The following is a 26,859-nucleotide window of genomic DNA, read 5'->3' on the forward strand; positions in this document are numbered from 1 at the left end:
GAGTTTAATGGCTTTTATCGCAAATTAAAAACTAAGAGTAACCTTCTCAACTTCGTACTACCCAAAACAAAACAGCATAACCCTTCCTGCATTATTGTACGGAAGAAACAGAGTTGAAAGGGAAGAAAAACTGTTCCACTGAAAGAACTTGTGCTGCTTTGCAAATTCGTAATTCCCTCCCTCCTTCCCTCCTCGGCTCTAGCACAAAGCATTTATCTTCCATATGCTCCAGAAGCCTCCAACAAGGAAGCACCATTACGATAATATAAACCAGGATGCGGGCCAAGCCACAGCAGCGAGTAGCCCTAAATCTCCTAAAGCCCTTCCAAGGAAGAAACCCCAACAAACAAAAGCTCAGCCAGCTCTGCACAATTACTGTTCATTGAGATCTGTCCTGCTGCCCACGTTGGGACCCTGGTGATTACATGGTCATCTCTCACCATGTTTCTCCTGAGGCCCAGACGCCGGCCAGCACCTGCTACCGGCCGGCCTGGGATCCTGCAAGCTTCCCCTTCCTTGCGGAGGACACCTTCTACACGGGCTGTGCAAAACAGGGCATCTGTGGCCTGTTTAAGGCTCTAATTACTGAAGTGGTGTATTTTACTGCTTAAAACAAAGTGGAGGGTTTTGTTGTTTTTCTAAGCTGCACCTGCTACAGTTTTTTTAGCAGAAGGTTATTTCAGAGTCTTCTTTATTACCTTCTGATAGCTCCAAAAATTGCAAAGTCCAGCACCAGACCTTAATTCCTAATAAAGAAGCTGATAACCATAAAGAGAAATGGGTCATACGACAGCTTTATATATGCTTAAGGAAATATTACTGTGCCTGCAGCTTCCAGCTCTTCATTCTGGCTTTGTTTTCAGATTCCAAAGACAGTACTTTTGCTGTTCTACTACTTTTCCTATCTTAAATGCCCCTGCAGTTTACTGCTGTTTGCCGCTGACGAAACAGTAAATGAAAAAATCCATGCAATGCTGTTGCCATGAGAGGTCCCTTCACAGAAAAGCCTCCGTACGACAGGAGTAACTCTGTCATTTCCTCCACTTCTTTCCAACTCACCAAATAAATACTCTTTCTGTGTATCTGCTTACGTGAAGACATTTCAAGAGCAGCACATCAGTTTCCCTGCTCTAGTCAAGTACTGATAGGTCTCCATAAAACTTTTCTGGGAAATGACCATGTTTCAGATGACTCAGGGAACAAAAGCTTAAAGAAAGTTGTATCTGCACAAGATCTTTAGATTCTCCTTTCCTCCTCACTTCTTCCCATCTTTTTTCCCTGGCGTATTCTCACCAAGCAGTTGTAAGGGAAAGCAGATACAAGAATACACCATTGTCATTAATGAATTGACTCAGTCATGCTGTTAACAGCCCCATTTAATTGTACAGTACTATTGGCTTGGCAGCTTCTCCCGCTATAATGTAATAACAATCCCCTACACTGTCCCAAATGAACTACCAGGGTTCAGCTTACCATGTCACTTTATTCTCTGCAGCTACTGTCCGAAATGCAATCCACTTGACTCTTACTGCACTGTAATTAAGTACATAGTCAAGATTAGACTAGTCAATATCCATCTCGGCTTTCACGACCAACCCACAGACATGACTTCAAATAAAGAAATATTACTGCACTTAGACACTTACTGGCACTATCCTCATTACAGGCAAATCTGTCATTAATCATGAGCTGCCAAGTCCAAGCTGGCTTTTTTTTTTCACCCTTTTTTTTAAAAAGCTTTTTGTAGTAGAGAAATGAAGTCAAACTACTACCCATCTGGCCTATCAATAAGATGTGTTAAGCACTCCCTTCCTTTCTGACCAACCCTGTGTTGCTGTTAACTGGCTACCCAACTTGAGATGACCAGTCTTCCTGAAACTAAAAGTGTAAAACCCAGAAGTCAATCCAGACTTCCGTCGTTACAAACAAGTGTCCCACATATACTACCTGCAAATAGCTCTGGACACGGCCTTAAAAAGACCAAAACTGATCTCAAAAAAGAAATTGGAAATATGCCATGAAACCTTTTTTCCCCACAATCAGGAGAACCACCTGGTTAAGTGAAGTTCTCCCCCTACCCTCCTTGTTCGCTCTGCTGTCAATAAGTGTTGCCACACTTTGCCTCTGGAGGTTGCGCTCCGAGGATGCAGCATGCTTGGGTATTAACTGGAAAACCCTTCAGAAAGGGAGCATCAAATACATGTAAAATAGTACCAAAAAGGTATCCTGAATCCTACATTTAGTAACAGAAATAGTTTTATATAATACCTTTTATCTGAGGTTACAAAGAATTTTTAAAAACTCAGTGTTTCCATTTTTCAGAGAAACTAATGTTTCCAGATTACTCAGCTGAAACAAAACCACCACAGGAAAAAAAAAAAAAAAAAAAAAAAAAAGAACTCTGCTTACTACATCACATGGCACGAAAGACTTTCTTTTTTCCTTCTGTACTAAAGGAGAGCAAAAACCATTTTCATCATCTTTACTAGATACATATTATTTTAAAAGACTGTATTTTTTAAAAAATATAGTCTATTACTTCATACCGCAAAGACTTATTTATTCTGCTAATTTACCCTGCTAGCTTCACCAAAACCAATAAAGCTGCACTGGTGTAAAACCAGCAAGCTGAGAATCCAGCCCACTGTTGCTGTTATCCAGCCATCATGGTTGTCTCCAGTCCTGATCCTAAAGGGAATCCATAAGGGCAGCTGTTCCAAATGGCTTCAGCAGGAAATGAAGAACCTTCAAGACAAGCAACAGAAACTCAGACCTAACTGTTTCTATGTTCCTGTAGACAAGAAATACTGGAATTTTTCAGCTATTTAAATGCAATGAGGTCAGAGTCAAGGAGAAAGGTCTGGTACAATTGATCCCAGAATGAGGCAACAATAATGCTTTGGAATCAATATGGATTTTTATTAAACAGCAGTGTAACATGGCATGCTACAAAAATAGCAAAAACTGATAAATACAGAAGACCCATCTTTCACCAGGCCTGTGCTAGAGTCTCTATCTATGTGTACATTACTAGCAACACCATGCACTGAATCAAATTACAGTATGCTTTTCTTTTCTGTGCGTGCAATTCCTCCCTGCTACCCCCACTAGCCTTGCAAGGAATCATATTGTTCTGCACAGCAGAAAAGAAACTTTGGCTACAAATGTAGTTGTCTTGCCTTATGACAGGAAGCTGTTCACAGCCCAAAGCCTTCAAACACAGATATGTGGAAAATAGTGGTTTCTTCCTCCACACACTTCAAATATTTGTCTAGGCCTTTCCTGGCTTTTTCATCTTAGTGCTTCATAAGAAGGCAGTTAAAATCACTATCCTGAGACTGATAGAAGTTCAGTCTCAGCTATTGATAAAAACTGAAATTACTACACTAGAGTGGGGAAGGGGATCTAACAATTAGAGAACTAGCAAGGAATTTGAGAAACTTGAGTTTTGTTTTCTGTTCTGCACAGGTTTCCTGGACAATCTTGGCTGCTGACTCAGGCTGTGGTTTCCCAAAGCACAATGCTTGCACCAATACCCGAGTTTCACATCTCCCTTCCCTCCTGCACACATCTCTCCCTCACTGTGGCCAGCGTAACTACGTGGTGCGAATAAGCTGTGAATGAGACTAAAAACGAACTGATATGGGTTAAAAATAAAAAACTCACTAAACTAAACAAATACAATTTTTAGGTTTGGATGGTTGCCTGTTTTTTTCCACACAATGAATGGGTTCCCCACATGGACATGCAGTACAGTCATAGACATTTAGGCTGACTCAATAAATGCAACAAGTGCACAAGGCAATGGCTGCCCAGCAAATACAAGTCACCAGTATCCAACGCTTTATCTCCCAAAACTGCAGTTGTAGTCTTTTGGTCTCAGTCCTCCAACCATCTCATCCATTCCCACTGAATGGGGAAAACAACAGTTAGCAACTGAAAAGCACTAGATAACATGGTAAGGGGGCCCAACAGACACTGGAGTGTGCTTAGGGTTTGGGGGGAGGTGAGGACATTATAAGAAGGTAATGGGCTAATTAAAGCCAAATCTCAGTCAGGGTCCATGCAGATCACACAACTAAGGTGGAGTGCTACAAGGCAGTAGGACACATCTGGTCACGTCCTAAGTTGTGTCATTAAGCGAGGACTCCAGTAATAAGCAGGGGCTTCTCCTTCTGAAGCCAAAAAAGATTCTCTTTCCTGTAGCTATGGGTTTAGCCTGAAGACTTAAAGCAAAAACTTGTGAGAAAAGCCAAAGGACTGCAGGTAAGCTTTTGGTCAGAATGTATGTAGGCAAATGATCCCAGCTGCTTCTATCATCTACACTAAGGATTTTTCCTAAAACTTTCCTTCTTTTGATGGAGGCTGACATTCAGCTTCACCATGACAAAGAACCAGTCCAAAATCACAAGCCCACAACAGCATAAATGCTCTGCACAGCAAGACCTAGGTAATACCTCTTGTCCTCCCCAATGGTCCCATCCATACATTCCCACCTTCCTTAAACCATCATGGGGGTTCATGTGAAGGCATCTCCCCCACCCCAGGAAGCTGGTTCAGCTCACTAAGCAGGCACAAAATCTGGGCAGTGGAATCAGACTCATGTCAGTGCCAAAGCACGAGGGGGAGCAATCATCCTTACACACACAAATGCTGCTATCGAACTGCAGCATGGGCCAGAAATAGGAGCTTCACTCTGTACCCAAGAACCAATAACAAGATAAGATAACAAAGCTCTCACTACTCTTAACCAGAGCCTGAGTTGGTTGAACTGGGTTATACCAGAAAGTGTGAATTTTCCAAACAACCAGCAGGTTGGTTACACTGAACACCAACTGCATGCTCGTTAACACCAATCTCTGCACTACCCATCATCCAGCAGCCCACATTTGATTAGCCTTAACCTTGAGTACACAAGCACATTTCTGTCAAATTAACCACAGTGCCTAAGCAAGTTTTACATCTCATGCCTGCAAAGAGAGCACCCACTGGATCTAACCAACTGCTCTGACAAACAGCACCCACCTGCCACACAGTCCAGGACTACATTACTCCTTGAGGTACACTGAAGACATCTGATGCAAGAGATTGAGTTTGCACTACTTGATACATGATGTATCACAGAATCACATAACGGTTGAGGTTGGAAGAGACCTCTGGAGATCATCTAGTCCACACACTCTACTCCACCCCACCCCCGCTCAAGCAGGGTCACCTAGAGCACCTTAGACAGGATCGTGCCCAGTGGTGTTTTGAGTATCTCCAGAGAAGGAGACTCCACAACCTCTCTGGGCAACCTGTTCCAGGGCTCTGCCACTCTCACAGCGAAGTTTTTCCTCATATTCAGGTGGAACTTCTGTGTTTCAGTTTGTGCCTGTTCTCCTGTCGCTTGGCACCACTGGAAAGAGACCAGACCCATCCTCTTCACACCTTCCCTTAAGGTTTTGGTAAGATCCCCTCTCAGTCTTCTCTTCTCCAGGCTAATGTCCTCCAACTGGACTAATTATTGTCTCAACGGACCAGTGCTGACCTCCACCAGCTACAGCAAAAAGATGTTGACTAAGGGTGGCCTTATGTGCCGAGATACAGCAAGTAGTGTTCAGCCCCTCCCCTCTGATGCTAAACCCACACAGTGTATTTGAGTGGCTTAGGCTCCAGTGAAGACTAACTCCCAATCTGAGATCACATAACCGCGTTAGTGACACCTGCCCCACAGGGACTGTCAACAAGTTGTGGTCACATGACTGCTCCCCCCTAAAGCCATAGACATGTCTTTATTCAAATAATCTCCTCTGACTTTTCCCTGGGGGGGGGGGGCTCAAAGCAAACTAACAAAACAGTGGTGACTTCCTCATGAAGTCTTGAAAGTTTCCCAGTCAGCTGTGGTCCCATGTTTTCTGCACAGCACAGCTGAATTAAAAAGCCTTCTAAACACACCCACCTCCCAGTGTTGCAGTGTTGTTACTGCATCCACTATGACTTTTTGGAGCAATCACCCTCTTGCTAGAGAGCCTGAAAGTGCGAACTATGTAAGCAAGTTCATTGCTTGATAGCTGATTACAGAACCAATGAAATCCCCACTACCTAGACGCTCTAGCAAGGTAGTTCTACCATCAGCTCCACCAAAACCAGGATCTGCCTACACCTGCCCAAGTTCAAAAAAAAAAAAAAAAAAAAAAAAAAAAAAAAAAAAAGACTCCCATGGAATAGTTTGAAGCAGATATCTGAAGTATACGAGAGCAGAGCTCTTCAATGTATATGTATTGTACTGTCTTATGCAGAGTCTCAAGTCACTCAAGCTGCCTACCATGAGTTCAAACTAGCTCTTCTTCAAATCTACTTCTCTTCATGGGGCCATACCCATGATGATGAAAGAATATGAGCTGAAAGTGTCATTTATGTAAAGGTTGCCTAGACACTTTGAAGATGAGTGCCACAGAATATGTGCAAATAACAGGATTTCACTTTGTCATGTTTAAAAGAAAATACACCTGATATTACCACTTTATAGACAACAGGAAAGAGAACAAATAAATAATCTATGTCATATTGAAGGCATGACTGAAGCTAATTTTTTTTGTTGTTGTTCCCTCTCCCCTACCTTACATTAGTAAAGTAAAATCCATTTATTCTGGTGACATGAGGAGGCTAATTCAGATACTAGCCCAACTTTTAAAAATAATGTTGTTGTTGTGAGTGCAAAGCAACACTAGTTTCAGAACATTTTGTAGCCATTAATTAATTGAGTACCAACAGATCTTCCAGGTAGGTACTTCCCAACTCTACAATAGCCCAGAAAAGAAATGACAAAGAAAGACTGATTCCAGACCTCTCATGAAAAACTAGGTGGAACACCATACGGTATGGAGAGGCGAAGGTCCACACTTCTCCAACCAGTTGACTTGTAAACAGAACTGTCTCCAAAATATACAGCACATTTAGTTCACGTGTGACATGAGACTTCACTGCAAAATGACACATTTACACATCAGCATTCAATCTGGCACCCATCCTCTGCTTCCCTGGAGGAGGGCAGGCTTCTGTTTGAATAGATTAAAGACTTCTGGCCACAGAAAATGAACCAGCTCACATCAGGCAGCAGGGTACCTCCTAACAACTTATCCGCTGCTGATAGCAATCAGCTGGCTAAAGAGACTCAGAAGAGCCACAGCAGCAGTGTTAAAACTAAATAACGAAAGCCAGCAACTTGCTGGCTTTATCTCCATGGATGCTAGCATCTCCAGATAGCTGAGTAGGGACAAGAAAAGGAAAACCCATTGCAGGTAAATGATTCTCAGAGGCAGTAGCGGCAGAGTGTAAATGTGCATGGGAGCAGCTTTCTGCCCAGGAAGCACGCCTTGCTGTGGAAGCCCCTTCCAGCCTCGGCAGTAGGCTGTTTTGTCCATGTCTGTACTAACGCGAGTCTCTTGGCAGACAGGAAAATGCAGCGAGCGAGAAGGCGAGAATTTGCTCTCCGTGAGGGTATCATTTGGCAATTTGTTACATGTTCTCATCCCCATTGTTTCCGAGACTCACAGAAGAACAAAAGCAGCTGCTAATCAAGATTCAAAATTACAAGGCTCGCCTTGCAGAGAGAAAGCAATACCTAAGTCATATCTGTTTTTGAGAAGGCTACAATTCACATAAAAGCTCAGAGAAGCTTTATTTCCTTTTCTATCGCTTTAATTAATTGTGCAAACAAGAATAGGGCCTAAACCAGTGTATTAAAAAGCATGCTGTAGTCGAAGGTGGCTTGCAGCCCCACAGCTTCTCTTTTTCATGATGAAAAAGTAAAATTTTATTACTATTTTCTACAATAATAAACAAAAATAGGCTTACTGTGCAAGATTTATGAAAGGATTCTTTTCATACTTTACCTTTAGAATACACAGAGCATACCAGCATCTCTCATTTAAATACCTCGTTGCTTTAAATCATCTATTTCCACTTTTTCCCCTGGAAAAAAAAAGCGCCAAGAAATGGGTCGATACTGCATACAGGACTCTGCAATACCACAAAAGCACATAAAACTGTCACCAGTGAAATAGTATGCTGCATGACTCTTACCCAGTCTAGCTTCCTTTAATCCTGCAGCAGTGGCCACACAGCTACAGGAGGCTGTGATCCTTGGAGGGTTTCATCTTCAAGGGGCTCACGGAGCTGAGAATCAGCAAAGGGGACACTCCCAAGAGACCGAGTCCCTCAGGCAGGGACATGATGCAGAAACAGTTAGCAAAATCCCACAGAACGGCTAGCATTTGGAAGTTGGAAGCATTTTTGCAAGGTTGCAGTAAACCAAAGCAAAGCACAAATGCATGCTGTTCTGCAAACATATTTCAAACAAACAGTAAAACCTGAAGTGAAGTATAATTCTCCATTTGAAATTGCTGAACAAATAGGAGTCCCAGTGACCTGACTGGATTTGGATCAAGACAGCAATGCTCCAAAGAGAAGAAGATACAGCAGCAGCTACGGTCTGTCAGATGAGCCACAAGGGCCAAAACAAAAGAGCCCCTGTATGCAGCCAAGCAATAAACTGGATATACATCGTTGTCCTCTTCTGTCAAAGATAACCAGCATGCAAGAAGGGCTCAAATCTGACTTTAAGGATTGTAGCTTAAAAATATTGACCTTTATTCCTTGCCTGTGTAGCCTACAGATTTTCCTAATCTTCCTTTACTCAATCTTTGAAATAACAGCTGTAGTTTGGAAAGAAAATTTTCTAAAGGATGACAAAAAGCATCCTTCCCCACCCCTAAAGATACAGCAGTGCCTTCATGTGTATGTACTCACACTTCCATACTCCCCTACAGGAGGGGTTTAAAACACTGTAATAATTGATTCTCTACTAATTTGGAGAGGGGCTAAAAAAGTACAAAGGGATCCTTTATCTTGCAAATAGAGCAAAACAAGACAGAAAGGAGCTCATTCTTAGGCTTATAAAACAAGCCTTTACAGATAATTATATTTTATTACTCTCCATTTTATGAGGATTTTGCTATACAAAACAAATACCAGATGCCTATTTGTTTCATTGGGGAGGGTGGGGAGAGAATGAATCTCTGCAAGCAGTGTTGTGAGCTATACTGCTTTTAATTAAACACAGTGAACGCATAAAAATTAATACTGTTTGAAACCAGCAGGTAGAAACTAAACGTATGAACCCTAGCTGCTGAAAGACTCTTTTCCCTCATAGCGCATACTGCAAGAAACATTCACAAGCCAAATATTCATAGCCTAGAGCTGGTGCTCCTTGAGCAAGGTCATTTACAGAATTCATTTTTCTGAAAAACTTAATGTCAAACTTTGCAGATAACTTAAAGCTTAAAAAAAAAGTGGGAATTTAATACAACCTGTTAAAATGACACATGTAGATCCAAGCAGAAAAATCTATTAAAAAGATAAAAAATAAATAAATGAGTCAAGCATCTTAAAGATGAGGCTATCTACCGAAATGAGGGAAGACAGAGAGAAAAAGGCAGTGTAAAGTGATTTCTGGCTACCTTGGAAGAGCGCAAAGTGGCTGCACTAATACTTCAAAACAGACCTGATTCGCCAGATGTTGACTTGCTATACTCACTAAGATATTCTTCTAAGTAGTCTGACAGCAGTATACAGGACCAAACCTCCAGCTTGAAACAAGGAATATACATCTGAAACATGGAAAATACAACTGGAGGAAGGCATGCAAAGCATATGCAAACACAAAAGCAAAAATTGGACACAATTCCTCAAGGAAAATAAAACATATCCAGCTTTTCAGCAACAGCCAGATGTCAGCGATCCACCCTCACTGAAGCACTACTAGGAAATTTATTTCCCATTTTCAATGGTGGTTTCCTTTTTCATTTTAATTGCATTAAGATCCAATCATGGAGCAACAATAGACACTTAAGGCTGACATTAGCTCTACATTGTAAATCCAATTTCAACATTATGCCTGGTATTGCTTTAAAGTTAACATTCTGTAAAAGAAATTGAAATATGGGGGCAGGTTTAGCTCAGTTGGTTAGAGCATGCTGCTGCTAATGCCAAGGTCGTGGGTTCAATCCCTGTACAGGCTATGCTGAGGCTTGGACTAGATAGATGATCTCCAGCGGTCCCTTCCAACCTTACCATTCTATGATAAGCAGAAATCGGGTATGCAGGATGTCATTCCAACATAGTATCTTTTTCTCAAAAAATTAGAGAGGGGGATATTTTAAAGATATAGTTCAGTAGTAAATGCAAGGTAAATAACAGTGGAATGGCTTCAGTGTTTAGCTATTCACTTCCAGGTTTCCATATATTTCAATTTTTGGAATAGAGGACAGGTCCCCTCTATTACCCTCTACCAGTGCATACTTTCAGTCTATGCAACTTCCTAATGAAGTTTGTTTATAAATGTTCATTAGATTCCATGCGTTATTAGTCCAGTCAGTTAATTATAAGACCACAATACCACAAAATGCAATTATAGTAATCGGCGCATTGACTATTGCAAAACATAGTTACCCTGAGAATAAAGTTAAAGTAAATAAGAATTACTGTTATAATCAATCCCGACACCAACAGAGCAATCTGGGATCACACCGGTATCTCTAAATCCTTAGATCTCTAGCTCTCTGCATACATAGCACATTAGATCTCACTGCAAATTATTTTACTATGACCTTTGTCAGAAAGATTTTTCATTAAAAATGCAAGAACAACAGAAAACCTTTTTTTGCTACACAGGATGATTAAAAGCCACCAGAAACAGCAAACAAAACAAAAGTTGAAAATCTATTTTCATTGAAGCCCACTGGTGTTCCTGTGCGTGCAGCCAGAAGATGCGCAGCCTAACCTCTCCATTTGCATTCAGCAGCAGCAAACGAAACGGACCTCGGAAAGGCGGAGGCAGCAAAAAAACGGCAGATGCAAAATGCAATGCTTTTCACACATTTAGAGACAACGATTAAGATTAAGACTGGGATCCCACTATATGAGCACAGAGTCTATCTGGACTGTTGTGGTGCTTCACCTCTAAACTAACAGCAAAGACAAGGCATGTGCGAGCCTGGGGAGAAGGCAATGCCAGCAAACTCATCTGCTGAAAAAAATACCAGACAGCAGCTCCGTTTTGCCAGACACATGCATGGAGAGTTTCAAGACTGCTGGGAATTTCTCATGTTGCCCGGACGCGGCAGGCTGCAGTGCTGTGACGAACGGAGGAGGCTCTCTGAAACCCTCACCCCAAATGCAGAAGCCCATGGCTGCGCACCAAGCTCCTGCCCAGCCTCGCCAAAGCAGGCACCGAGCGCAGCAGGTCTCTGCCCTCAGAGGCTGCTGATGCTTCTCCTGGATCCTCCTGTTTGCATTCCTCAGGGTGACCCTGTTCACTGAAATCCAGAAACGGTATTTACTGGCAGATGGACCACGCCAGTGCTTGCAGACAGGTCGCAGCCGTGACCTTCTCAGCTGAAAGGTGAATGAGCACCTCCCATGCATCTACAACTGTGACTTTAATTATTGCTATACCTTTATAACATATCTATAGGAGTAATTTTGCAGGAAACAAAGGGAAGATTTTACTACATTTCTCTGTGATTAAATTTTGGGAAGGGCATGGAAAAGCAATCACATTTGTGTGTAAATTAACAAATAACTACAGGAGCTCAGTGTTTATTTATGGCAGAAGGTCTGTCTACAATAAAATACAAGTACATTGGAGAGCCTGCACCCATGAACTTTAATGTGTCATCCACCCCCCTTCATAAAGCTCTGACAACTCTCACACTTTGATTATTTGCACCTTCCCCACTGCCACTTTGTTCAACCTCTTTAATCTTGCCACAGCGACCGCAGGACAAAAAGAAAAGAGGAAAGAAAAAAAGATAAAGAAGAGATTTGGGGCTGAAGAAGCCAACTTGACAGAGGAATCTGAAAAAAATCTGACATAGTGGAAGTCAGAGATGAAAGCATCATAAATAAGGGACTTCCAGTGTGTTTATTAAAATGGTGGCATGATTCTCATAAGGAAAATATATCATTGACACCTCCTCAAAATTGCTCTCATAAAAGAGCCATCCAGCAATCCAGTGCTGCTAAGTTTAGCCGTGATGGTACCTTCTACTGAATATGCATAGAACCTATTTGAGACACGTGTCCAATCCAAAACTAAAACAAAACATATTTTAAAGCCTTGTTCAAACTGATCCATATGCCAAAGCCAACCTTCAAGTCTGAAAGCATGCCAGGTATTAAAGGGGAAGATAACACGACCTTGAATTAATATCTGGAGAACTGTTTTTAAAGAAAGAAACTCGGCGGGAGGGGATGGGGAAAGGTGTCACATACAGAAATGAAAAAAAAAAAAAAAGTGATCATCTGAAATAGCTCCCCATCTTCAACAAATGTCACCTTAAAATTCATACCTATATCATTCACCTTGCTGCTGTCAGAGTTTTATTACCCTTACTTCTGAGGATTTCACAGGCACTTAACATGCAGAAGCAGTACACAGGAATAGATCCTGCTGCCATAGATAATGCAGTTCTAGGGGAAACCCATCAATTGTTAATGGCCATGCAAATTGTTGAAACTAGAGAGTTATTCACAGTTATCTCACTGTGATTTGGTAAGTGTCCACGCCTGATGTGATCACTCACTTGATATATTATTCCATTACAATTCAAGTAGTAGCCTTACCTTTCAGTTTTAGGGGAAAAAAAGCGAGAGAGAATGGGAAGGGATGTTATTTATTTTAAAACATTTTAAACAGTCGTATCTACCTTTCTGTATGAAGGTTTTACAGTACGATAAATTTCTCCCCAAGACTACAGTCACGCCTCACTGAAATGTTTAAATCCCTCTGACAAGAAGCTAAAGAAGTTTAGCATGCATTTTCACACACTCATCTTGCAAAATATCTTCTTAGTTTTCAAACACATACAGAGTCCTCACATCCTTTGGGGAACCGGATCTTCCGATTGCAGTTTGCACAATTTTACTTTCTGACTAATGTTTTGTGGTACTTATGCTAAAATATTCTGATATTTAATAATCTATAGACATTTCCTCAAATTCATAATGCATACACTCTCTTGCAGCACGAACTTACTGATTATTAATTTTCAGCTTTATTGCAGATCCAACAAATCAGATGCTTTTATTATCCTTCCTGTCTGAGATTTATTACTTTTACTGAAGTGTAGTTTGGCTTTTTGATTTTGTTTGTTTGTTTTTAAACAGCCCTTAAGGGGGGGAATGTTACTCTTCTTTATAAAGTAATTCTGAAAGCACAGTATACAAAATAAATCCCATAATTATATTTCCCACCAGGATTCGATAAATTATATTTAATTAAAAAAAAGATTGCAGGCATCCAGCACAACTGTTGGTGACAAATCAAGAAGATAAAACATTTATGCGTTTATCTTTCGGAAGTAGGTGATTGAGTCTACAAGCAAAGATACTCACATAGGCCTCCATAGATGTAAATTCAGACACTATAAACCAAGATTTGTCCTTCTCTTTAGATAAAGGTTCTGATTTTTAGGAGAAGCCTCTGATTTTTTTTCTTCGAGACAACAGCAAGTACAATCTTGATGGGCTTTCTAGCAGTTAGACACTGAATTACCTGATTGCACCAGTAAATCTGGTATTGTGATAAAATGACTGCAACTATTTGCAGGACAAAAGAAATAAAAAATAGATACGATCAGAACAACTAAGGATCTTTTAGAGGAAAGCAGAAAATCCAGGTCTGTAAGTAAATTTAGTGTGTGGCTGCATAAATGAAATGCACCCAAACTCACCACGCAGCATACAGGCAGGGTCACTTGGTCCCTGATACACAAAACCTGCTGCTGAGCGCAGGTGTTGCTCTGCTCACTCCCTCACAGTCAGAAACAGCTAACTGAGCTCTGCTGGCTTAATCCAATATGGTAAGAACAGACCAAACTAACCCCACAGTTACACCCAACAGAGGAAGCACACTGATTTCCAACACTAAAATGCAGGAATCTGCAGCAAAGATTTATTTCCCTGACAGAGGAGATTTCCAGCAACCTTGCAGGCTGCAGATCAAAGCAAACGAGACAACATTTCCCTCCATCACTCTGCCAAAATCCTCCAGCTAGCTGTGGGTCTTTTACTGCAGCAAGTCTGAAGCCCTCGCTGTGAACCTCATGGCCTGAACCATCATCTCACCCCTACTCTAACAGGCTTCAGCCATTTGCTGCTCTTCACCCAAAGCTCCCTTCACCTGCTTGGCCAGGTTTCATGCCTTGGCTCACATCCTTCTCCTCCTTCGAGCTGTCACTGAGGCCACACTCCTCCTTGCGTGGACCCCCCACTCAGCTCTTCTCCACTCGCCCCTTACCTGCACCACCATTAAGCACCTCATACTCTGACTGCCATCTGTGGGGATCAGAGAGTATATTGTGTTTGTACGGAAACAACTGATACCATGTTCTTTACACAGCCTTAGATACCTAATTAACAGGACAGGGCCCTCCACATATACTTTCAAAACGCTGCAGTGAACATTTTCCATTTAGGAATCACTGCCAATATCGCCATGCTTAGTCCTTCAGTGTTGTGTGCTCAATTTTGCTTCGGAGCAGAAGCATGATTGATCTCATTGATTTGTGTCAACATTCTGACACAGTCGCATCGACCCACGGTAATTTTCTGGGAGGAGTTTAGAGAGGAACTGAAGATGGCATTTCTGTAACACGCCATGCTGCTGGAAGAGAAAATGTTATTAGAGTGGCTGCTGCAGCCATCGGCAGGACCGAGTTAAGACTCAAAGTGACAAAAGTAAGCAACGAGACATTTCACATGACCATGTTTACAGCAAATCCACTGCAAAAAACCCAACTGTATAATTATAATCTATTAGAATTATGCAAAGAAGTAGCATTTCAGAAAGGCCTTCTCATTTCCCATTCTTAGCATTGAATACTTTTGTTTTGCAGCCAATCAACTAAATTAGCCCTAATTCTGTTTCATTCACAAAGAGTACATTAGAGAAAAAAAGTGAGCAAACAGGAAATTCACTTAGGAACCCAAGAATTACTTCACTTTCATGTCTTTCTGGATTAGAAACCATCATGGGAAAAAAAGTCAACTTAAGGAAGGACAGCTTTACTGCATTTACTGACGGTACTGCAAGATCCCTTGGAATACTCATCAAAAATGGCAATGCTACAAGAGCTGGAAAAGGGGTGACATTTGGTGAAGCTTGAGTGAAGCAGGGAGAATTAAAAGGCACAAATGCTAAAAAATGGCCAAGTATCCTGACCTATGTCAGCTGACAAATGAAGCACCCAAAAAGCTTTTCTGTCCCCCCGCACTTAAAAACAGCTACCTTATGCTTCTAATGACTACCACCTCTTACTGGAAAGGTAAAGTCAGACCTGCACTCTCCACAGCTTGTCAAGAAGGGAACACAACAAACATGAATGAATAATATTTTGTTTTTTATGAAGCACTTCCCCTACAATACACCAAAGCACTAAAATAACCCCCACAAAATGCTTATGGAAAGCAAAGTATTGTTCCCCATTTTAAAACCGAGGCACAAGGAAATATAACAATATGCCCAGCGAAGGAGAGGTCAGCGGCAAGCTTGGTTTCTGACTGCGGCCATCATGGCAGGAGAAGGCCAAGAGCTCCCAAGACAGCCCTACAAGCTCCGTAAAGTAAAGTAAAGGGACTACAGGAGCACTGGAAAGTCTTTTCTTTGGAAAAATGAAACATGAGCCTGATTTACCCAGCATAAATACCACCACTGTATCAAATTTGGGGTACCTGCCTGCTTAGCTCCCTATCTACACCCTTTCCAAAGGGGCAGCATTACACCACCCCAAAAAAATGAAGTTTAATCAAAGCAAGATGCAGTGGAAAGAGATGAATAAGGAAAATGCAATATATTTGAAGAAAACGGCACCTTCTTTCTCCTGTTCCTGTGGAAACCTCACCTCTTGTGCTGGCTTAAAATTATGTTTTCTTATTCAACAAAACTATAGTATTTTTAAAAAGTCACATCACATTTGTAAAGTCATCTAACTGAAAACACTCACACTGGTTCTTTCCCAGAAAAGCAGTTAGGCACAAAATATTGCTGAGTTACAGCCTTTATTTTTTTAAAGCATTACTTCCCTTTTCTCATGTGAAACAAATCTCATCTCTTTTGTTCCCACTTTCAATTCATTCCTTAAAACTAGTTTCTTTTATGACTCTGTACTGTACTGATTCCTCACCTGTCTACTTCAAAACCATCTCCCAGGTCATGCAAAGTTACCATACCAGGACAGCAACTGCTACCCAACTCACTTTATTAGACTGTGAGCACACCCTTCCGTTTCTTCTAATGCATCGGTGTCACTTGTTAAAAAATAGCAATTTGCAGAAGAAAGAAGAAATAATGACTGCCAATATCCTCTGGCCCCTCTGCAACAGGCCAGGGCCAGGGCCAGCAGCAGCACATGCTGCAGTTGCTGTGGACCCCCGTGAGCACAGCCGCTTGCCCAGGACACTGGTTCAGTAGCCAGGCAGCCGGCAGAGATGTGGACATGCATGGTATCTTCCCTTCCCTCCACACTACATAGCATCAACGCTTCCTCCCGTTTACTGAGCTTGGCTCCTAAATTAAGGGCAAGACTGGCGGACGGTGACAATGAATGTCCTGTTTCCTCAGGAAACTCAGATTAAAAAAGAGCAACAAAAAATAATCATAAATGAAAGCTCTGCATAGCTGGACGAACAGGAAGAGACGAGGAACAAATAAAATCTGCCGTTTAACGTAAACTATGAGATGATTGTGCTTTAAAAAGGAAACGTCCCAAAATACTCAGTAATGTGGAAAGCTGTGGAACCTTAAATATAACCTAAAATTACACTCATACATTCCTGTATGCTGATCTAATCTCTCCATATGACATGGACAGGAGTATATATCTTGCATCATCACCTAGATATAGCCAAGACCTTGATAAGAGAAATCAGTCCCTCTAGCAGGACAGAGCACATTATTTAACTGCATTTTTAAGCAAAATAGTTACCTAGGTACCTACTGATTACTTTTCCTCTAGTTAGCAAAATAGGCCGTTTACCAAAGACTGCAAATTTGTGTAGATTCTCTGAGAGAAACCTCACAGAGAGAAAGGGGAAATCATGGATAATACCGCAGAAATCACCAGATTACAGCCATCCTCCTAACTCACATCTGTTGAGTAAATTAGTATTTTGTGCCGACTAGTTTCATTTACTTCCCTCTGTCATAGAGTTCTGGAATTCTACTTTCTGGTGAACTGTTCCAGGTCATATACGGGGTAAAAGGATTATTCCTAGCCAAGAGTCAAATCAGTACTGTTCTCTGTCCAGCTGCAGTTCGGGCTAATCTTTGGCTGAAATTCTTCTCATTCAAACCAATTCAGGCTGGAAGATGCACTTCAGTGGACACATTGGGGGTAGGTTCAGCAGAAGAAACCCCAGCTGAAGAGCGGTTTCCAGCCACCACCTCCTGGCAGAAACTCAGGAGGCTAAAGGCCTATTCAGGACTCACCTCTCCCAGCAAATCTGCACTTGCAGCAGTGCACACATGCAAAGAAACAGGGACATGCATGGGAATAAATGGATTCAAAGGCGACCTAAAGGCAGCTGCAGGGCTCCACAAGGAGCAGCCTCTAGGGGAGGTCAAAATTAGGCCTTGCCTCTCCCAGCAGGAGCAGTTTAACAGAGTTCACCTCAGGCTGGTGTGAGAGGTCCCTGGCAAGACCTGCAGAGGTTGGGGCTCGCCTGTAGAAAGCCCAGCAGGCAGGAGACGGGAAGAAGGCAGGGCTGCAGCACTGCACCTCGCTGCTGGGCCACACCAGGTTGAATCTCACCTGAGGAGACAACTGGAAACACCACCTTTGGTTCAGTTCTGGTTTGGGCTCAAACAAACACCTCAAACTACCAGTTTCAGTTGCAGTTCTGCTTAAAAATGAAAATGATGGCTCAAATCATTTGTTTTTATTTAAGTTTTGTTCTACTGCCAAATATTCTTTCAGTGATAGTTATGCATCAATAAATTATCCTAAAACAAATTTCCTAGGCATGGAAAACAGGAGCAGTATCCTTCTGGCTATGACAGTAGTTTTCACCTACGTTGCTATGTACAGAAAAAGCCTGTGCTGAACCAGCCCAGCTGGCCACCTAATGCAATGCTTTGTCACCACAGAGTCTAGCATTAGATGCTTCACAGAGAGATGCAGAAAAGCCTGGAGTGAGCAATTATTATAATCACTTGCCCCACCAGAAAACTTAATTACTTGAGGTTAGGAGGGAGCTTGCTTTAAGGCTGGCGGGCAGCATGTGTTATCTGCCTGGGCATGACCCTATGCAATCATGCTGCCGCTTTCGGAGGAGCTCTCCCACTTTGGTGAACTTCTGCGCGGGGAAGCTCACGCTCGCAAAGCCCCCCTTCTGTGCAGACGCCGTCATGAAATTCAAGGAATTTCATGCACCGGAGGAGCCGGGAGTTATTACTGCTGCTGTTACACTGGTGCCATCCAAGACTACAGGTGCACTAGGTCACAGGCACACGTGCGGCTCCCTCCACAAGAACTTACATTTTTCACTGTTTAGATGGCAACTATTACTTCTTGTTCTGCTTAGCTTCAAAGCAGCAGAGCAAGGGCTGCTGAGCAAGGAAGAGAGGATTAGAGATAACGGTGAGGTAAGAAAAGAAGAGGAAATATTGAAGGCAGCAAGATGAAAGAGGATGAGGAAGAAGGAGACGAAGGTGAAGAGCCATTCTGCAACCAGCAACAAGGATCCGGGCTCCAACGGCAAGGCCGAGGGCTTCGCTGCTGCTGAGCGCTTGGGCAAGGCCACGGCTGCTCCTGTCACCTCTGCTCCCAGCTCCTGCCAGGGAACCAGCCTAGGGGGACAAAAAGCACCCAGAAACCAGTATTCTGCTCCCACATGGTAGGGGGGATCCTGAGCCTCCACCCCATCCAGGAAGCATTAACTTTGCACTGATGGGCATATATGGACATTTTGCAAGACATATAGAAAGCAGAAGGAGGAACGTGTTAGAACAAATTTCAGATTTCTCACGTGCATCTTAAAGCAAGACTGCTTTGTTATTTACCTGTTTACTGTATTTTGGAATAAATGCATTGTAAAACAGGCAAATTTCCAATTGTTTGAAAACTGACACTAAAATAAAAAGTAGTCTGATGAGGACAGGTCTTCGCAGGAGCCAAGATACTCTGGGAAAATGCCCAGGCTCACTCACTAGTTCTTGAGTTTCATCCAAACTACAGAAAAGGTCCACTGATATATAAAATCCATAGGCCGATTCCAGTCTTAGCTCAGCTCACTGAATTCAGGAATAGAAATAGATCCGTCTCTGACTACAGCCACTACCAACTTGAATGCTTCCTCAGCCCCCTTCTAAATAAGGGCTGAAATGTAAAAACTTTTAAATAATTCTGAAAACAAGTCAGTTTGTGATTAAGGGAGGTGGTTACATTGTAATACAATACACTGAAACTCAGTACACTGAAAATACAGGAACTTTGCCTTTGCTCAAAACATGCACATACAGGCATATACAATGTTTAGATTATCATTACACATTGAACAGGCATGCCTAAGCCTTACTCTACGTTTTCAAGCCTCTCCTGTGAGTGGTAAAGTCAGCCCTAGTGTCTAGTTCTATCGATTTTTTTAATTGTATTCTATTCCCGTTGAGGAAGAAATGAAACTAGAAGTTACTTTTCTTCCTATTCTGTGCTTAATGCACATCACTATAACCTTTGCTCAGGGCAGCATTTTTATAAGCAGGAAATTCAGCTGTGACTGACACAAGTCCCACCATTAAAGTGCATACCAGGTAAATCCATGATATACCAGGAAATAATGAAAATTTCCACAAGTGTGTGCTCAGCTGCACAAATTCACCATTAAAACTACACATGCAACACCACTGAATGTCACTCTGCCCCCCACAGAGGTATCTCATAAATATAAGCACGTTAAACTGCTGTTGCTTTAGAACCCAGCCTGTTGGTCTTAATCCTCTCTGCAAGTACTAAGATAGCACCCAAGTAAATTGTTATATAGCTCTTTAGGTCGATTCATCATAAACCAAAAGCCTTCAGCATTTTCTCACCAGTCTCTGTGTCAAAGAGTTTTCTGCATTTTGTCTGCATTTCTCTGCTTGGTCTTGATCATACAGTCTGTTTGAGCACTGACCAGTTGAAAAACATATTAAGACCATAAAGAAAACCAAGCTACACTAGCTCTGTCCTCCAACAAACATATGTACCTAAAAAAGACCAGATTTCTCGAAAAAAAAGTTAGTTTCTGCTAACTTCCCCCTCATTCTTCCTACCCTTTTCAGCTCCACTCATTTGTTTTCCCCACATATTCATTTTCCATTATTTTCAACTACTCTGCAGGTAAAAAGCCTCCAATTAACTTGAATAAGCTTTTGTTGATTTTTGTTTGTTTGTTTATTTGTTTTTTGATTTTTTGGATATGACCACTGCTACTTTCTCCATTTTCTAAGGACAGTGCTATTTGCAATTGGAGATATGCTGCAGACAACATTATCACTTTCCTAGAAAGATGTCCGTTTTGGTGCAATATCTTCCATACATCTTGCTATATTACAACATTGCATTCCTCAACTTCTTTCATTATCCACAGTCATTTATACCACCTTCCAAAAGGTAATTATTTGGAACCAGTTAAGCCAGTACATGAATTCTGCCTTTGTTTAAAACACATTGTACATATGCATATATTTAGACTGTCATTAAATATTTAAGAGGCTGTCTTCAAACTTCAGCAGCACTGTTTACTCACTTAACCCTTTGTGAAATGGAAAGCTTGAAACTAAATTCTACTGTACAGGAATTTTAAAAATCCATCTGCCCTAGTGCTAGATTATAAAGGCTAACTTTGACAGAGACAAGGGCACAGTAAGGAAACCAGCAGCTTGCTTTGTTTTCCTTTATATTCTGTTTGCTAGTAGTCTAATCATGATAATGCAATTCATTTTACTCTGCATCAGCTTTATCTGCCGAGATGCATAACTGGGATGCAAATTAATTAGCTGGAACATACAGATGGATCTTTCAATACGATTCAGGGACACTGAGCCAAATAACGCTCCCTCCTTTCCCCAGCCTGTCCCCAGACAGCCTACACATCTTTCACAGGTAAAGAAGATATCTTTCTTACTTTTTTCAACTTCCTAGAGAGGAAACAACGTATCCTGCAGAAATACAGATCTCCTTCTAACTGGACACTGAATGTTTCATTGTACACAAAACTCCACCAGAAATAACTTATTGTAGGCTAATGCTAAAGGTAACAGGGCACAAGGCTACTCTGCAGATATGAAACTACCATGTTTTAAATCTGATCACATAATGTATCTGGCTTGGTAAGGACTACAGCTAGTCACTCATATTTCACCCTGGCAAGGATCAGTATCTTGGGGCCAGCTCTCTGCAGACAGGGCATCTACACTCCTTTGCTTTCACACGAAGCAAAGCACTTTAAACGTCACAGTAAAAGAATAAAAAATTTGCATAGAAGACAGTGTGATACACAACTTTTCCCAGTCTATATGGCTGTGCAAATATACATATCTTGGGGAATGCATTTTTATTTCTTTTCATTAAAGCCATGTGGACACATTGTTAAATTCAAGCTGAAAAATCCCTGCCAAAGTAGCTCTGCTTGCAGTTTCCAAGACCCACTAAGTGATTTTTCAAGTCAGTACAGGCCCAGCTGTATTTATAGGCATATCTTTTCCAAGTACTACAGCCTTGTTCATCGTCACATTCTCTTTTAGGCTGAACGAATAGAGGATCCTCTCTCTTACAACTGTCATGCATAGGTTACACGTTCACTTGTAAGAATTTCTACTAGCAGACTACAGGGACACTACCCTCAGGATGTGACCTTGTCAGATTTTATAAACTGAGCAGAGTGTCCAGCGTGGTCGGTATTTGAATGGGAGAAGCACAAAATTCAGGACACTACAGGAAGCAGCATTGGAATATCAGTAGATGGCATACTTTGCTGTAAATCAGCACTGAATCACTAGCACTAAGGGGTAGCAGCAGGCTCTGGCAGGTGCACTGTTTCGCATAAGACACAAGGTTAAAGATCTTTCCTGGTTGCAGTTGCTCGCAGGAGTGAGCTGGTTCATCACACAAGCTTGACCACAAGTTCAGCCTAACAACTATGCTCAGCCTGCCTCAATGCGTCGTGTAATCTGTTTTCTTGCAATCATTTTTTCCCGTCTTAACCAGTAACATTACGATGTTACTGGTTGCATTTCAGTGGCAAGTATATTTTTAAGATGAGTAACACTACATACTAGTTGGGTTAATGTTTCCATATCCTCTGATACAGTTATGTACACTCCTAACTACAAAAAGGACTGTAAAGACTTTTTTTAAAAAAAAAAAAAAGAAGGAGCAGAGTTCATACTGAGAAATACATATTTTATTAGGCCAAATGGCATAGCTGAAAAAAAAACGAACAAGGCTTTACCCATGTCAAACAACTGGCTGGTATGTTTGCTTTTACAGCAACCTTACAACACACATTCTGTAGAACATATCAGATGATCTACAGTTTTCATGTCTTTAAGCTAGCTCAAATTACTTAAATCTATGCCAAACCAAAATATAACCTGAAAGGCCACAGTCATTTTCTTCCACAGAACAGGTCCCTTTAAATAGTGTGTTAAGGGGATCCCAGGTCAAAGGCACTCCTAGATCACACACAACAACATTTTAGCTACACACTTAGGATCAATATTGTATTTTCTTCCGTGTACACATCACTATGTCACCCAGTCATCAGTTTTTTGAATGTGAATGGTATTAAAGGCCTATTAACTATTTGCACTGCTGTGTTCTCCCCTCCTAAGGTGGTTTTAAAATAATCCGAAGGTGAATAAAGTTAGCTCAAGAACACGTACAGTTTTCCTCACGTTTTGGTGTTACCTTACCAGCCTCTCTCAAATCTCTATTATAAATTTTAGTAGAGAAAAATTCCAGCAAATTGGAAATTCTGATCAGCATTAATGCTCTTGTAGTTTTTTCACTACTCTTCCTCCAGGAGTATCTTTCCACCCACATAATATTCCACTATGCATTGCAAACCCCTTCAGCCTTTGGCAGCTCTTGATGCAGCTCCACAGTATACTAACTCAGCAGTATAAAGCCCGTCTGTTTTAGTTTGGTTTCTAACTTCTGCAACATAGGTAACATTCTCATTCAGAAAGCTTCATATACATCTACTCTGCAGCAACACAGTGGTGGTCAGCATTTAAATGAACTAATCAGCTCCAAACAGCCTAATCAGCATCACAGTTCTAGAGGTAATTCCCAGGAAGTGATTTTTCCCGGCGACTTCATATACAAACCTGAAAAGCATGTTGGGAGGCTAGCAAGGATAACACCGCAGCAACCTAAAATTTGGCTAAACTTATCTATAGTGACATTACACACACGCGCGCGCACACACACACCAGGCAGGAAAAACAAAGGAATCAGGGGCTAACAGAACACACAAAGTGTGTTCATACCACTGGAGCATTCTCTCATACGTTAAGATTTTAAACACCGAACATAACACGGTCGGTGTTTCTTTTTTCTCCCTCCTCTTCTGATGTTGCATCAAATTTGAAATAAGAGAAAGACTGTGAGGCAAATCACTGCCCCACCACTGAGATGCACAGATTGAGCCTGGACTCTGGGCAGTGTTTCTGGGGAGAGACGAGCTGTTACCCTCAGGAACCAAACCGCCACACAGGCGGGCTCCTGTGCATATTGCACAGGTCCTCGGCTCTCCCCAAACTTTGGCTTAGGTGGAGAACTTCAGGGCTGCAAAGAAAGAGGACATTTACCCTGAAGAGGCAGAGCAGTGGTGCCGGCTGTCAGAGCAGCCTCCAGCGGCATCTCTGCTGCCGGCTGAGCTGGTGCAGCCAAAGGGCTGCGCTTGCAGATGCTCCACAGGTCCTCGGTGCCTGGGCAGCCTAAGCCAAAACCCCGGGGGCTCCGGCTGCCCTTTCCCACCTCCCTCCCCGCTGCCCTCGCGCGCAGCAACACACTAACAGTCAGCCAGCAATCTCAAAGCAGAGAGAAAAAAGAAAAACACCCCCAAAAACCCAGAAAATCATGACTTTTCCTTCAGCCTGAAAGCACCCACCAGCCTGTAAACACCCAAGCACCAGGCGGCTGCAGAGACCCCGTGAGTCGGGAAGGCTGGTACCCCCCATCGCACCCACACGGCAGCGGAGCACCGCTCACTTACTTCTCGTATTCGGTGTTGTCTCTATCACAACGCGAATCCTTGTGCTTTTGCCAGTCTTTGCCATGCTTGCAGGTGGTCAAGAGGACAACATCCTCTCCGTTATGGACGTGATATAAGGCATTCCTGGTGTCTGACCCTATCCCTGTCAGGTACCTTTTCCCCTTGAATACCAACATATACTTCCTGAGAGGAGGGATGGTGTTGAACCTTAAAAATCCCTTCTCCCCTCCTGTCCTAGGATGATCCTTAGAAAAGAGCGGAATAGAAACATCAAAGTTGGGTCTGAAGTTTTCAGTACTGATGCTGGCTTTGGCCAGCATGGCCTGGCCGATGTCGAACCCCACATCCTCGGTATAATCGGGCCAGGTGCCGGAATATAAATTAAAAATCAAGTGATTTCTGCCGTTGTTCCACAAGTGGAGGCTCTGCACCTTGGAGCGGAGGTTGTGCACGTACTGCGGGGAGAGCTGGTCCCGGTCCAGCGTGTCGAGGCTGAGGACGAAGAGGCACGCCTGGCCGGGGTCGGAGGTGTAGAAGCGGGAGCCCTCGATGGCCGCCAGGACGTTCTGGTAACTTTCCGCGATCTTCTCGCCTTTCTGCTGCGGGTACACGTAGACCTTGAAGCCGTTCTTCTGGCAGAGGGCGAAGTCGAAGCAGGACTCCATGCGGCAGCGGCGGCCGCGGTAGAGCCCGGCGCTGGCGTCCCGCCGCTGCCGGGGCGAGACGCGGCCGCCGCCGCCGGGGCCGCCGGGGCCGTCGGCGCCGCCGGGGCCGGGCCGCTCGGCGGGCGCGAAGGGCCGCAGCGCGTCGGGGAAGCGGGGCCAGGGCCGCTCGGCGCCGGGGCCATGCCGGCTAGCGGGCGGCTGGCCGCGGCGCGGGCTGCGGGCGGCCCTCCACTGCAAGCCCCCGAGGTAGAAGAGCAGGGCGAGACACGTGCCGGCGGAGAGCAGCGTGAAGTAGCGTTTTTTGGCCTGCATGTGTCCTGCGGGGGGCCGGGGGGCTGCGGAGGAACGCGGGGACGGCCCCAGCTCGCCGGGCAGCGCGCTCAGCGCCAGTCCGCCATCTTCCCGCCGGCAAACACTTCAAACTGGCTGCTCCCGCCGCCGCGCTGCTCCTTTCCCAGAGCCGCGGGCCGGGGCCGCGCATGTGGGCGACGGCGCTAACTTTCCCCGCGGCGGTCTCTCATCTCCGGCGGGCGGCGGCGGCGGGCCGGCGGCGGCCCGGCGGGGCGCCCCGCATGCACACGGGGGCCGGCCCCCCGCGCGGGGCGGGCGCCGGGGCAGCCCCGCTCCCGCCTCCCCGCCGCTGCTGGCGCCGCGCTGCTCCGCCACGCTCGCCGCGAGCGCGGCCGGCCGGGGGCGCCGCCGCCGCCGCCGCTGCTGCTGCTGCTGCTGCTGCTGCGCGGGGCGGTGCGGAGCGGCGCGGAGCGGAGCGGGGCGGGCGCTCACAGCCTGCGGCCGCCGCGCCGTAGCCTCACGAAGCCCTGCATCGCCCGCCGCCGCCCGCTCCTCTCCGCGCCCGCTGCACGGCCCCCGCGGCGGATCCTCCTCCTCCTCCTCCTCCGCCCCGCCGCCCCGGCCCCCAGCGGGCGGCGAGCCGCAGGAGCCCGCGCCGCTGCCCGCCCTGCCCGGCCCGGCCCGGCCCTGCCCGCCCGCGGGCCGCGACCCCCGCGTCACCCGCCCCCCGCGCGCCGCCCCTTCCCCGGCACCGCCGCGCTGACCTCATCCAGCCACGCAGCGCCGCGCGCCCATTGGCTGGGCGTCACGTCCGGGGGGGCGGGGCTTCCGCTGCGCCCATTCATAACCCGCCGGAACGGGGCGGGGGGGCGGCACCGCCCCGAGGGCTCGGCCGCGGCCGGGCCGGCGCCGCTGGGGGCCCGCGCGCGCCCCGGGGCCGGGTCGGGCCGGGCCGGGCCGCCGCGGACCCGCCTCGGCGCTGCCGGGGGGGAGAGGGGGGGGACCGCGCCGGGCCCGGCGCTCGGCCCCGCTGGTGCCCTCTGCCGAGCGCGGGCCCGCGGTGCCGGAGCCGCCGGGGCGCGGCCGGGCGGGCCCGGGGAGGTGGGACGGAGCTGATGCCTCAAAGACTAGAGGGTCCCGGGGCCCGGCGGCGGGGACCTTCCCCGCGAGGCGCCGGCCGCCGCCGCCCGTCACGGGTGGCGAAGCCGGAGGAGCGGAGCGGGGTCGGCGTTGCCTCCGGCCGCGCTGCCCACCTCGATGCTCCGCGGAGGCCGAAGGCCCGAGCGCTCCCGCGGGAGGCCGGCGCGGCCGACGTCGCCGGGCAGCAGGCCCTCTGCACCGCCGGGGTGGGTGCTCTGAATGAGAAGGCGCTTTAGAGGTTGATCGGGCTGTGCAGAGCTGCCTAAGCGCCTGGAGATCCCTCCAGCTACGTGTTTGTATTTACACTTCTTGGCGTTTAATTGGCATTTAATTCCATAACCAGCAGGCTGGTTTGCTGGGGAGAGCCGTGTCCTTTCACGCAGCCTGTGCGTTGGCTCATGTGACAAACGGGAGGGCAAGGCCAGGCAGGAGGAGGTTGCAGGAGCACAACTGGAAGCCC

General features: G+C 44.9%; 1 protein-coding gene across 1 annotated transcript in view; it reads right to left on the reverse strand.

The window, feature by feature from the left end:
- Positions 1-25,529, reverse strand: part of EXT1 (exostosin glycosyltransferase 1) — a 187,031-nt gene extending 161,502 nt beyond the window's left edge. The window contains exon 1 of the mRNA XM_062570565.1: positions 24,304-25,529. Within this exon, the coding sequence (XP_062426549.1) occupies positions 24,304-25,280 (977 nt within the window). The 5' untranslated portion in view covers positions 25,281-25,529. The remainder of the gene's footprint in view (positions 1-24,303) is intronic.
- Positions 25,530-26,859: the final 1,330 nt, after the last annotated feature.

The sequence above is a fragment of the Rhea pennata genome, chromosome 2 (genome assembly GCF_028389875.1).
Source record: "Rhea pennata isolate bPtePen1 chromosome 2, bPtePen1.pri, whole genome shotgun sequence".
NCBI classification, from domain to species: domain Eukaryota; kingdom Metazoa; phylum Chordata; class Aves; order Rheiformes; family Rheidae; genus Rhea; species Rhea pennata.